General features: G+C 31.6%; 2 protein-coding genes and 1 long non-coding RNA gene across 3 annotated transcripts in view; 1 reads left to right on the top strand and 2 right to left on the bottom strand.

The window, feature by feature from the left end:
• LOC107066343 (uncharacterized) overlaps nt 1-14,664 on the bottom strand; it is a 112,286-nt gene that overhangs the window by 65,041 nt on the left and 32,581 nt on the right. The window lies entirely within an intron of this gene.
• LOC149033757 (uncharacterized) lies at nt 522-7,387 on the bottom strand. Its single transcript, XM_089169929.1, has 3 exons — nt 7,028-7,387; nt 4,649-5,633; nt 522-544 (listed from the first exon to the last, which is right to left on the bottom strand). The coding sequence occupies exons 2-3, from the start codon at nt 5,079-5,081 to the stop codon at nt 537-539; spliced, it is 441 nt and encodes a 146-aa protein (XP_089026055.1). The 5' UTR covers nt 5,082-5,633; nt 7,028-7,387; the 3' UTR covers nt 522-536.
• LOC107066364 (uncharacterized) lies at nt 7,132-8,594 on the top strand. Its single transcript, XR_001475706.2, has 2 exons — nt 7,132-7,272; nt 7,383-8,594. It is a non-coding gene; the product is annotated as an uncharacterized LOC107066364 (long non-coding RNA).

Below are 14,664 nucleotides of genomic sequence, written 5' to 3'. Positions count from 1 at the left end.
TAATGTCAGTCATCGATGACTGACACGGCCCAAACTGAAATTCCAGTGTCAGTCATCGATGACTGACGTGGCATATGTTGAGTCTAGTGTCAGTCATCGATGACTGACGTGGCATATGTTGAGTCTAATGTCAGTCATCGATGACTGACGTGGCATATGTTGAAAGTCCAGTGTCAGTCATCGATGAGTGACGTGGCCCTCAATTGTGTTAAATTGCATTTCGTGTTGCAATTTTTCGATATGAAGAAGTTTCGGTAGAAAGAGTTTGATGAATTTGATAAAGGATTATTAATTGCACTGACATTGGAAAATCTTTTGATTGTTTTTTTCTTTTTTTTTTATTGCTCTTGGTGGATCTGTCATGAGAGAAATGGCGATCGGATATCGAACATCGTCAAAAATAACTCGAAGCTGTTCATCTTCCTCCTCCTCTTCCTCTCCTCCTCCTCCTCTCCTCCTCCTACTCTTTCCTCTTTCTTCTCCTCCTTTTTGCCACTTGCCAGACACCTCCGCAAATACCAACATGCTGGGATCACTCACAAAACTGTTTGTCAGAGAGAAATAGAAAGAGAAATGTGAAAGAGTATGATATTTGTGTGTGTGTGTGTGTGTGTATGTATGTGTGTGAGTATGAGTGTGAGTCAGAAAGTTCATTCTCTTTCATCAAACACAACTTTAAAATCTTTCGATATATTTCTCTCAATGAACTCATGCATACACACAAACACATATACATACAAATGTTACTTATATTTTTCGTTTCTTTAAAGTGCCAATAAAAAAAAAAAAAAAAAAAAAAAAAGAAAAAAAAATTTGAACCAATTTCAAATGTATATCATCAAGAATTTGAAATTCCCCTATGAGAAATAAAATGACATAATATTTTTGGCATTATTCCTAGAAATAAAATCACAACTGTGAGTTTTGAATTGAACAAAACTTTCAAGTTTAAAAAAAAACAAAAAAATACAAAAAAATAAAACCCAACTGGGATAAGTAATTTATTTCTTAATTTTGTAAGTTTATTATTTAATTTCTTATTTCACAAATTAAAATTTGAAATAAATCGAAATATACAACAGGGTGTTCTGTACCCACCAATCCCAACTGTAGGTGTTTGAATTATTTTGATTATTATTATTATTATTATTATTATTATTATTAAATGGTATTCTGTAAGTGTTATTATTTATATATTTTCTTTTTTTAATTATGCAAAAAAAAAAAGAAAAGATAAAATAAAATATTATTAGATTACTTAGACCCTAGATTATATAGCTGTTAATAAAAGATAATTGGTATATAAAATATAGATGTTAAATAAAATAATTATTTATAACAATTATAATATATATTATATATACGATTTATTGCTTATTATATATAATATTATTATATAATATTAATTATATATATAATAATTATATATATATAATAATAATATATTATTATAATATAACATAATATCATTATAATTAATATAATATAATATAATTAATATAATATAATATAATTAATAATATATTATTATTAATATAATAATTAATATAATATAAATATTATTATTATATAATAATATTATATATTATATTATATTATTATATAATAATTATTTGAAATAAATCGAAATATACAACAGGGTGTCCCAACCCCCAGCTCTGTAGGTTTTATTATTATCATTACTATTACTACTATTATTATTATTATTAGTATTATTAATTGACATTCTGTAAGTGTTACTATTTAAATATTTTCTTTCCCAAATTTTGCAAAAACAACAAACCAAAACAATATGTTACTACAATTAATAAAGTGATATTAGTGTTTGTAATACTTTCCATGTTAAAATTGCAATTTAGTGTTTTAGAAAAAGATTTTTGTATTTTTTTTTCTCCTTAACGAGAAATAAACTTGCAATTATCGAACCTTTCCATCCCCATCCCCATCCCCTTTCAAGAACTTGAAAAAACCTTCTCTCTCTCTCTCTCACTCTCTGTTTTTTCTACCATTTTGTCAAAGGAAAATGTATATATAACAAAAGCAAAAAAAAAAGAAAAAAAAAAAACCTAGGAAGAAGAAAATCCTTTCTTCGAAACTATGAAGAAGAATTAAAGAGGGAGACACTTTTTGTATCGGTGAGTTTTTAAAAAAGCTACACACTGTTGGACAGATACAAGCCCACAGATATCGTACAAGTAATTCATGTATATAGTGGCAGGAGAGGGGAAGGGGAAGGAGAAGGGGCAGGAGTGGAAAGCTTCTTCCCCCCTTTTTTCTTTAAGGCCCTTGCCTTTGCTTGATAAAGTGACTTTTTTTTTTCTGGCTACACAGAATCTTGAAATGAGAAAATGAATTTTCCATGAGACGCGTTTTCTTCGAGTTCACAAACCACTCCCCCAATCCACCACCACCACCAACATCACCAAAAAAGTCCACATTATAACTTTCAGGTTGAACAACGTTGTTAAAAAAAAAAAAAAAAAAAAATCACCAGCTTTTTCAAAGTGTAAATGTTTCATAATGAAAAAAGAATGGGAGGAAAAAAATTGTATTTTTTGTTATAAAAAAAAAAAATATTTTTCAAATCAAAGTTTGAGGGATTCGAAGGATTATCATGTAATGTGTGAATATGTTGAATTTTTTAAAGAAATTAGTATGTTTTTAGAAGTTTTGTGATGTTGTTGATTACTATAGATGGAATAGCAAAGTTTCCTGTGTATTTATACACATGTATAAACGTATGTGTGTGTGAGCGCGTGTGCACGTTTTAGTCATGCTACGAGTGGAACGTACATTCACTCAATGAATGATTTCCGTGCAGCGTTGCCACATTAGGTACTCTGTCAATTCTGAACCCGTTTTACAGAGAGACGACAGTTTATCGTTTCCTCAACCGTTCGTCCTATTAAATGTTATACAATTACATTTTCTAGGCCGATCAGTTATACTTGCTCGTAGTCATAGTCTTCGTCGTGTATTTACAAAAGTGGAATAATATCGAAAAAGATTCTATAAGGTGTTTTATTCTAAACGCGTCATCATCATCATCATCATCATCATCATTTAACCGGAATATCACTGATGAAACTTAATTGCTAAGAGGAAAAAAAATATTGTCTTCTATCTATTTTTATTTTTATTTTTTTTTTCCTTCCAATTGTCATTGAATTCGTTGAGACAAACAAAGTTGTTTCAATTTGTAAAATGCAACTTCATGACAATTATTACACAAACTTCAACAATTATCTTTTAATTATGTTGAGAGATTAATCTAATCGAGATAATGAGAATAAAAAGAAAGGATTATCGCAATTTATAACACTTCTTTTTTTTTTCAATAAAATCATTCATTTATCTAAGAAATTGAAAAAATAAATGATATTTAGCCAGGGATTCCCAAAGTGGGCGACACCACTGCCCCCTGGTGGGTGTTACTGCAATTTAGGGGGCGGTTGAAACATTAACCTGTTAATCGGGGAATTCCCTTTTTAATTACGCCATTTTTTTTTCTTATTTATGTTTAAAATCTTATATATGACATATATAGTATTTTATATATATAATAATAATAATAATAATAATAATAATAATAATAATAATAATAATAATAATAATAATAATAATAATAAACTATAATATAAATGAAAAGACTATGAAATATATATTTTTTCGTTTATTTATATATAAAATACCTAAAATACGTTAGACGTATTTATACGTCCCACCCAGTTAACAGTTTAATGGATTAAAAATATATACATATAATAATACGAACACACCCCTATAATAAAATTTCCTATTAATTGCTATTAAAATTTAAAAAAAAAAATTTCCAGATGGCGCTAATATTTTTTCTAGAAAGGGGGCGGTAAGATAATTTGGGAACCACTGTTATCTATAGTTATAATCGAAAAAATAAAAAAAAAAAATAGAAACAAAAGGAGAACTAAGAAAAGTTCCGTTGCGTAGGTCGGAAGTCATAAAATGACGTCAGATGTACCACCCAATTTCGAAGTAAACATTGGCCAGAAAGGTGGAGAAGGAGACTTGTTCGAGGTCGTCTGAAGAACGAAGGAATGCCGTCGTGGTTACTATAATCACGTGTCGACAGAACAAACCGATATATCATCGATCATCACACAGTCTTAGAAAAGAACACACACACACATATATATACCTGACTCATACACAATCATCAATCGGCAACGTTGCAAAGGCGCGGTCATGATATTCTGCTTTATAGTTATTCGTCACGAGTTCCATAAATTCGACTCGGATGGTAAAGAAGAAAATAGAAAGAGAAAGGGTTTTAAGGGACCCATAAAAAAGAAGTAAAGGGCAAACAAGTGGATACACGGATACGTTCAGCTAATTTCCTCAACGTGGTTGGATCTGGAACACAACTCTTGTCCTAACTGCATAATCGTTTACCACACTACTATCTTTGTCTATGGAATGTCAGTAATTTGAACGTGGAACGAAACTGCGTTCCTGGAAAGTCGATAAATGCAAGAGAGTAAAAAAAAAAATTAAAAAAAACAACAGAGAGGTGTTTTCTTGGCACGGTCAATCGGAAACGACGACGAGCTTTTATCAACGTCTGTTGAAATTCTTTGGAGTATTATTCTGTCTTCCTTGTGGTACTTACCAATGACGGTATTAGCAGCAACTTCCTTGGCCGCAGCCGCTGCTGCAGCGGCAGGCCCATGAGCCAGAAAATCGCTTAGGGATAAGGAAGACGCTATGATTTGTCGTTTCTCTTCGAAGTTTAAATAATCGAGACTATTGCTCCGTTGAGGTGCAGTTGCAATGGTTACGGTCTTGGTAGGGTGATACTGTTGCTGCTGCTGTTGTTGTTGTTGTTGTTGTCTATGTTGCTGGTGCCGTTGTTGCTGCTGTTGCTGTAGCTGTTGATGATCATGATGATGATGATGGTGATGATGATGTTGCTGTTGTTGTTGCTGCTGCTGTTGTTGAGCTTGTTGTTCAAGATTATTGTTACTTCTTTCGTTATTGGGCTCGTTATTAGTATTAGTAGCCGAAGCTGGCACCAAATAAACACCGCTGACCCTGACCGACATTTCCCTTCCCAATCGTTCCTTCGAACGTTGTCCTCTGCGATTCTTTTTCCTCCAGGGTCTGAGGATCGCGACGAGAGCCGGCAACGGAGCTACCGGATGGCCCTTTTCGATAGCACAGGGAACATCCTGACGCAGGGCTGCTCGAGTGGTCGGCTCGCGTCGCGCCTTGCTGCTGCTGTCTTGCGACTCCACGGTATTTCGATTATTCAAACTATCCAACGCCAAGAAAATATCCTCCACCTCCTCCTCCTCCTCTTCCTCCTTCTCCTCCTTCTTCTTTTCTTCTTTGGCACTACAACTATTTTTTCTTTCAATTTCTAAATCCCTTTTTATTTCCTCTTTGTCTTTCAACCAAAATTTCACTAAAATCCCCTGTTTTCTTGTTGCCGTCGTTGTCGTCGTTGTCGTCGTCGTCGTTTTTGTTAATTCAAAACTCCCAATTTAAAAAAACAATTACGAATCATCGACAATTACGTTAGCCCTTCTTGTTTGGTTTTTTTTTTAATGTCTCACCTCTTACGACACACATAGATTTCCCCTATACAAAATGTCCTTGAAAAAAAAAGAAAAAAAGATGATACTTAATCAAATATCAGAAACCAAAATCGTAAAAAAGTATTCAAGAGTCTAGTTTTTCTACTACGTAGTTGGAACGAGGAAAAAAGATCGTCTTAATCGACACCACCATCGGCCAAGGTGTCGCCGTTGCAGTAGTTATCATCATCATTATCGTCATAGTCATCGTTATATGAATAGTTTGCATTGTGCATAACAACAACAACAACAACAATACAACACACAAAGATGTCTTTTATTCGTATTATAATGCTCGAAGAGAGACGCAAAGAACCTTTGCTCCCACGCCTTTTACCTTCCCCGCCACTACCCCTTCTAAACCCCCTCCACGATTTACTTATAAACGTCAACCATCCGACGATTTTAATTGGTCGATCTTAACGTGCTGCTCACGTTAGAATCGTTTAACGTGACGCATCATCTCGTCTATAGAAATATTTATTCTCATACGAATATAATAAACTCATACACACACACACACACACACACACACACACACACACACACACACACACAGACATTAATCTCAATTGTATGAACGTTAGTTAAAAATTGTCAAAGAAATGCGATTAAGAATTTATAAATATTTGTAGAAAGGGAACACAAAGGTTTAGAAAATGAAGACCTTGACCATGCTACTGAGAAACCGCTATTATGATTTACGTAGTTTTTTAAAAAATCATGTGACCAATGAAAAGGCTATGGCAGGAGGGGGTTGATTAACATCCAATAAACTCATTCCAAAAGATTGACACAAAAAATGATTAACAAGGATTGGTCAAAATTAAAGAATAATTAAGATGAATGACACTTTTAGAGAATCAAGTTGAGTGCAATACCCCTAACCACAAAAAAAAAACATCCTCTAACCTCAAAATTTTTCTTATATTTTTTTTCAATCGAAATATTACTACATAAAAACATTATAAATTGTTTTAAAAAAATATTGCCTTTGGGTTGTTTTTTTTAAATATATTTTTAAAGAATCTAATATAAAAAAATTAAAAATAAAAGAAATGTGTATATGAGAATTTTTATAAGAAAAAAAGGAACATCATCTCATAAGAGGGGAGGGAGATCGTGAAATTTCGGTAATCTTCGTGTTTTTTTTCAATTCCCTATCTTTTTCTCTCTTATTGCTTTACGATTTCTTTTTCAGTAATGGGCAACAACACAACACAAGAAGACAACAGAACGGCCGGCAAGCGAGAGACACCTGCGTGCCGGCGGTAATGTCGGCAGGTGAGAGAACGGCTAGAATGAGTAAACGAGAGAGAGGGAGAGAGAGAGAGTGAGACAGAGAAAGAGAGAGGGAAAAAGAGGGCGCGCCGATGATAGATAAACACAGAGTATACTACGCGCATACTCACTACGAATATTACGAGGACGTAACACGACGTCGAACACGCGCTACACCGACTACAACTTTTTCTTTGTAGTAGTAGTAGTAGTAGTAGTAAATGGTAGAAATAGTTGTGTAGTATTAATAATAGTAGTAATAGTAGCAGTCATAGTCATAATAATAATATTCCAAAATTCGACGGATTATTCGAAGAAAAAATTCAGACGCGAATGTAGTAGCAGCAGGCACAGAAATGGAGGGCAGAATTTCATGGTCGATTTGTTTTTTTTTTCTTTTTGGGCGATGTCGCCTGACTACTATTACTATTTTATTATTATTATTATTATTATTATTATTATTATTATTATTATGTTATTTATTAGGAAGACGACGACAATTCCAACGACACGACACGACACGACACGATACGAAGCCTAGAGTCCAATGAACGTATGCACTCACGCACTTACGCACGCACTCATACACCCACACACTTTTTTTTGCTACTTCAGAAAGCAATAGTAAAAAAACACATCAGACACTACCACCACTATCACTACTACCACCACCACCACTTTTGGCACATAATAATATTATCATCATTATCATCATCACAAAACACGCGCGAGAAAAACACAAAGAGAGGAGAGTCCATTTCTTTTTTTTTTTTATTCCTGTATTTACTGAACACACGTAGTACTTGTTGCAAATCTTGTAAGATAATACACGAGAGTTCCTCTCTCTCTCTTTCTCTCTCACTCACGTCAATAAAAGTATGTTTTTTCTCAGACGTCTTTCTTAGTCTGGACGGATGATCCGCGACGGAATTTAATTGCAAGCGCACGACAACGAAGTAGACGACGACGGAACGTGGCGTACAAACAAACGTGGTGGTGGTGGTGCTGCTGCTGAGAGTACCAACAACAGAAAGACGACGACGGTGTGAGCAGCGGCGAGCATGGGAGAGAAGAAGAAGAAGAAGAAGAAGAAGAAGAAGAAATGGTCAAGGTGGGAGACGTACAGATAGATGGATAGAGAGTTAGGATGTGAGGAGTATAAAGTCACTGATGAAAAACTATGATGATGATGATGATAATGATGACGATGATGATGACTAGGAGAAGAAGAAGGAAGAGGAAGAGAAGAAAAAGGAGGAGGAGGAGGAGGAGGAGAAAGAGGAGGAGGTGGAGGAGAAAAAGACGACGGCAACGACGACACAACCATACCACGAAACACGCACCTAGCAAGACTCGAGAACACTGAGGGCGAGCACGCGACTGCAGCGCCACGAGGCGCCACTTGTACACGTTAACGACCACGGGACGATGCTCCGTTGGCCGTGGTTGCGTTACGCGGTGGGGAGTGGGAGGTAGGTGGGGGGAACAAACTCCATTCGTCCTAACTCTCCCCTCCCCTCTACATAACAATAAGGGTGCACATTTCTCTTTCGATATCATCCCATTATCTACCACTACGATATTATAATATTGTAAATTATAAAATTGTTTTGATAAAAGTCACGTGTTATTTCTAACAATTTCTAACAATACACTAAAGTTAATTTCTTGATAAAAAAGAAGAAAACAGAAAAAGTACTTTCTTTTCGTTCATTGAATTTTTGTTATGATTCCTCCCACCACCACCTAAATCAAAACAAAATCTATATTTATCGGAAGTTACCACGAAGGAAGTATATATTACGAAAAGAACGATCGATAGAAGTCATTCGATTAGTTTTTTTTTTTTTTACGATCGATTCTAAATACTTGCAGCTCGAGATTGAGTTGTTTTTTTTCTTTTTTTGGTCAGAAGTAGCAGCAGCAACAGCAGCACACACTGTCTTGTGTTGTTTCTTTTTTTTATTAACTATCGAAACTTTCATTTTGTACAATCGATGAAAACAGAGATCATAGGGAGAAGAACAGCTGGATAGGAGAGAGGAGTCGTCTATGGAGGAACACGTTAGAATTGAAAAGACGACGCGTTATGGGGAGTGACGTGTTGCACGTGGTATTTCCGAAGCGTCTAGACTCGCTAATTTAAACCGACTCTCACGAATCCACACACTCACACACACACACAAACAGTTAGAGGACAACCAGCGTTGTCCAACTAAACCAGTTGAACTATGAGAAACAATACTCGTTGTCCATGCTCAATTTTTCATGGTTTTTTTTTTGTTCTTTTCTTATAGGTAAAAGTAATATTATTTCGATGTACCTTTTCAAATGTATTTGTTGTTTTACAGGTATAACTCGTTTGTTGATTAAAATTCTAGAAAATTATTCGACTATGCAGAAAGTGTCTGAGGGTAGTTTTTGTTTTTTCATTGCTCATGTTCTTATAAGATAAATTTTAATTACGCATCATCAACACGATTTAGCAACGATCGGGTGACGACGCTGCTGCTGGCTGGTGGTGTTAGCGTAATTAAGAAAAAAAAAAAAAAAAAATGCGACTAGTGAGTTGATGAGTTCCAGGGAGTTCTTTTTAACGAACACTTGAATTAAAACACGTTTGCTAAGCAGAGTTATCTGTGTCACCATTTATCCTCTGATTATATACTTTTAAAAACAATTTTTTAAATGTATATTTCTTCTTGATATTACAAACAAAATTGGAAGTTCCACAATGAAAGAAAGAAAGAAAGAAAGAAAGAAAGAGAAGGGTTGTTGTTGGTTTGCTGCTAGTTTCCCTAGGGAAAATTATTGTTGCTGTTATTAGTTCCCTAGGGAACTAACTAACTCTTCTTATATATATATATTATAGTATACTTTAAATAAATATTTTATTAAATACTATACTATACTAATATATACAGTATATATAATAATAATTATATGATACTATATATTATGTAAATATATAGTATTATATAATATATATATATATATAATATTATAACGTCCTCGTATTAAATTGTTCAATAAAATAAAATGATAATTCCAGTGATAAAAGTTTGAAGTTTAAACAGTTTTTGATAAATGGAACTAAATATTTCAAAAATATATAAAGAGAGAATATAAATAAAACAAAAATATATATATATATATTAGTTTGTAACTGTTTTTACTACTAAAACTTTGTTGGACATTCGATGATAAATCACATAATCCAAAGTAAAAGTTGTAATACCAACGTTATTTCTTTCCTTTAACGTAGATCAGTATGTATGTATGTATTTTCTCAACATTTCCTCACAGAAAACGTAATACGAAATATCTAAGTGAAATAGTGTAGGTCTCCTTGGTGATAGATTTTACTTTTCCAAGAAGTTTATAACGGATCTTATTTAATAATAGAAAGAAAAAACCAGCTGGTTACCACCACCCCATCATCCATTTAATCTTCTGCTTACGACTTACTTGTTATGTGAACGTATAACGATTTTAACATTTCAACAAACTATCACATTGTAATTTTAATATATATATATATATATATATATATATATATATATAAAATTGTTTATAATGATTATTTATAACATGACGTTGAAGAAGTTACGATAAGAATGTAATCTCGTAAAACCGTTCATTGACCGTATGATCATCACACTCGGGAATGTGTTTGTTATAATCTATTGTTATTGTAATAAAATAATAAAAATTAAAATGATTAATATAATAATATATTTTTATTAATTACTATAAATTATGTTCAATTAAAATAAAATCTCTTTGATTAAGAGTAGGTATGTATATATTTGATTATTGATCAAATTATAAATGTTTTATCAATACTTTTATTTTCTTATTAAATATTATATATATGTATCAATTTATAAATAATTTTTCTCGAGTAGGGTTTTATCTAGTCATGGATAGTTTTTCTTCATAGTGTACGCAAGAATTCATCCCTTTCTTCTTTCGTGATAAAAAATAATAAAATATCGACTTTGTTCTTGTCTCTACGAGCTTATCAATGACGTTGATTAATATACTGGAGCATTGATTTAATTGTAAAAAAAAAAAAAAAAGAATACATATTGTTCTTCTTCAATTTTATTTCAATTCTTCTCAAATTCTATTTTCGTTTAACACTTTGGACTGCCATGTTGACCACGGTTTCTCCTCAGACACTACGGTGGTCATTGATCAATTAAATGAAAATTGAATGTTAGTGTATTTAAATATGACCGATAATTTGAAATAAAAAGTGTGCTATTGAATAATTACCATTTTTTATTAACATTAATTTATTATATTCTTTGAGTAATAAAAATAATGCCGTGGCCATGTTGGTCTTATATGACCGGCCATAGTTTTTTCTAAGACACTACGGTGGTCATTGATTAACTAAATGAAAATTGAATGTTAGTGTATTTGATTATGGCCGATATATAAAAGATACTTTGAAATAAAAAGTGTCTTATTGAACAATTACAATATTTTATTAACATTAATTTATTATTATTTTGCCATTATATTCTTTGAATAATAAAAATAATGCCGTGGCCATGTTGGTCTTATATGACCGGCCATAGTTTCTTCTAAGACACTACGGTGGTCATTGATCAACTAAATAAAAATTGAATGTTAGTGTATTTAAATATGACCGATAATTTGAAATAAAAAGTGTGCTATTGAACAACTACCATTTTTTATTAACATTAATTTATTATATTCTTTGAGTAATAAAAATAATGCCGTAGCCATGTTGATTATATGTGACCGGCCATAGTTTGTTCTGAGACACTACTACGGTGGTCATTGATCGACTAAATGAAAATGGAAATTTGTTTAGTAAATTCTTTTTTTATAAATGTTATCCTTCATTTCATCTCGTAATAATTTATTATCATAAATCTTTTCTTATTGTAATATCGTATTTTTAAAGAAAGTTGCACGAATCTTTCGTGCAACCTCCTATTTTGCATCTTTCTAAAAAAGAATGTTAATCTCTAATTTCTATCATTCACTTTATCTCTCACTCTCTCGTAGACATTATTTAAGAATTACATTCTAACCAGAAACCGCAAAGAAACTTTTTTTCCCCCCCCCCCTTCCCCTCCCCCCCTAACCCTCCTCCCGAATCTCTAAAGGAAATTGCAACGATTTCTATTTCTTAGTTTGAACGTAGGTAACACAAACAACGCAATTGCTCTTTCTCTTTTTCAGTCTCTAATTCATACTATAAATAACAAAAAATATATATATAAAAAAAAAAAAGAAAAGGAAAAATGGGGGTTGAAATATGATAGAGAAAAACTGACTGATAATTGGTCGAAAAAAATGTATGGTGCAAAAAAGAAAAAAGGAAGTGTAAAGGGTGGCAGACAAAGTGAAGTTCGATAAAAAAAAAAAAAAAGAAACAAAAAAAATGCGAATTATTTTTCGTTGAATATAAAAAAAAACCCTTCTGAACAATATATTTTTCCTATTTTATATTTCAACATACAAATGGCACACTATTCTATGTCGATATACCGTTTTGTCCATACACCACCACCACCACCACCACCACTACCATCACTACCATCAACACAACCACAACTATTATTATTATTATTACTACCACCACCACCACGACCAAAACTGAAGAATATTTTCTTTCTTCTCTTTTGTTGTCTGGTTATATTATTATTGTCGAGTCAACGAAACTCTTTTTTGAGAAACGTTGGAGAAGAACGTGCCTTCCTTTTTACATATAAATGTATAAGACTGTATTTTGTATAAGTGAATATAAATATATATATATATATATATATATATATTAAAAACACACATATACATATGTGTCATAGAAAGTTAGTAACTGCCGGCGTCATCATCGTCTCCTTACATTCTTCAAGACGTGCTTCAATTTGCTGATAGGACACAGAGAAAGAATAAAAAAAAAGAAAAAAAAGGGCGTGGAGTTTTCCTCATCGTGGATGAACTTAAGGAAAGGCAGCACTAACTAAAGTAAAAAAAAAAAGGAAAAAAAAAAACCAAGGAATAAAATCATCTGTAACTTGACGGATTACAGACACGCGTATTAAACAGAGACAGACAGACGGTTGTATCAGGGTTATGTCAAGGTTTCATTGCTATCCTTTTTTTTTTTTTTTTTTCTACGATATATCACAACTCAAGAAATTATTTTTGGACATTTGTATCAAAGAAAATTATTAAGTATACGACCTATGTATATTAGGTTGGGTCAACAAAATCAATTATATATTTTTTTTTGTTTTACAAATGCCACGGAAAAATGGGTTGTTAAGATAACCTTAAAAAAAATTCTCACCAAATATATGAGATCTTTATTTTAATAGGATGATCCTTACGAATCGCAGTTTTAAAAATTTTTTTTTTTCAGTTTAATAGATTAAAATTCATACCTCATTATTTATTGATTGTACAGAAAAATGTTTTAGACAAATTTTGTAGGAAATTAAATGCTCTACAAAAAAGGTATCTTATGTTTTTTCCATAAACCTAACCATTTGAATGATATTGAAGATTGAAGTTTGATGATTTTCAGACAAATTTCATTTTTTTTTTTAATGAATTTTATAACTCGATAATAAATGATTATTATAAAATGCGCAATAGAAATTTTGATAGAAAATTAAGTGCTCTAAAAAAATGGTGTCTTATGTTTTGACGATTAAATTAAGCGTTCAATAGATATTCAGAGACAAAAAATCAGTACACATGACAGTTTGGAAATGTATTCGTTTGAATTTTAAGGTTAGAAAAGCGCCATTACACTTGGGCCATTAAAAATGATAAAAATTGAATATCATTTTAATGTGTGTTAAAATAGTTACGTTCAAAAGTATTATTTCAATACGTAACAAGAGAGTGTAAGTAGTAAAAAATGAAATAAAAATAATGTAACTTTTACTTGTGTATGTGTATACGTGTAACTCTCTCTCTCTCTCTCTCTGTGTGTGTGTGTGTGTGTGTGTGAAAAATATCTGTTAAAAATTTTAAATATTTCTCTTACTTTTGACAAACTTTTATCAAATCAAATATAATACAATTAAATGGAATCAAAATTAAACTTTTTTATAATATAAGAGAATAATAATAATAATAATAATAATAATAATAATAATAATAATAAAAAAATAAAAAAAAATGTGTTAATGGTACAGAAAAGTTTAACTTTTATTTATAAAAAGATTATAAACACACAGTTTTATTCAAGTACCGTTAATAAAAATGCACTTATCGCGGTTTTGTTTCTTTTTTTTTTTTTCTCTTTACATTTCTTTTCCTACTTTTTTCTTTCTTTCTTTCTTTCTTTCTTTGTTTTTTTTTTAATTTATTTGATTCACTTTTGTATTTTTCAAAATCATAAAAATAAATCAAAGAAATAGAAGTTGTTTTAAAAGTTACAAACAAACAAACAAACAAACGAAACAACTCTCTCTCTCTCTCTCACAAAGAAAAGAAAAAATAAGACCTTTGATCATTAAAAAAAAAAACAAAAAAAAAATTCAAATCAAGAAAGATAAAGAAAATATTTACCCTTTGAATTGATCAAAGCTTGTTGTGTATAATAGTTCAAAATGTATTCAAACTAAAAAGATTAACAAGAAATACAATTTTTAAAAGAGATCGAGTGTGAGAGAGAAAGAGAAAGAGAAAGAGAAAGAGAAAGAGAAAGAGAAAGAGAGAGATAAATAGAAAGATAAAAAGAGAAGGATTATTAACATGATTCACTCTTCTC

This window comes from Polistes dominula, unplaced genomic scaffold (genome assembly GCF_049000335.1).
Source record: "Polistes dominula isolate Pdom_NZ unplaced genomic scaffold, Pdom_raw_medaka contig_29, whole genome shotgun sequence".
In the NCBI taxonomy this organism is placed as follows: domain Eukaryota; kingdom Metazoa; phylum Arthropoda; class Insecta; order Hymenoptera; family Vespidae; genus Polistes; species Polistes dominula.
The sequence above is the reverse complement of the archived record's forward strand: the minus strand, read 5'-3'. Positions and strand labels throughout refer to the sequence as shown.

Coding starts and splice junctions, on each gene's coding strand:
- LOC149033757 (XM_089169929.1), bottom strand. CDS start 5,081: ATGTCGGTCAGGGTCAGCGGTGTTTATTTGGTGCCAGCTTCGGCTACT.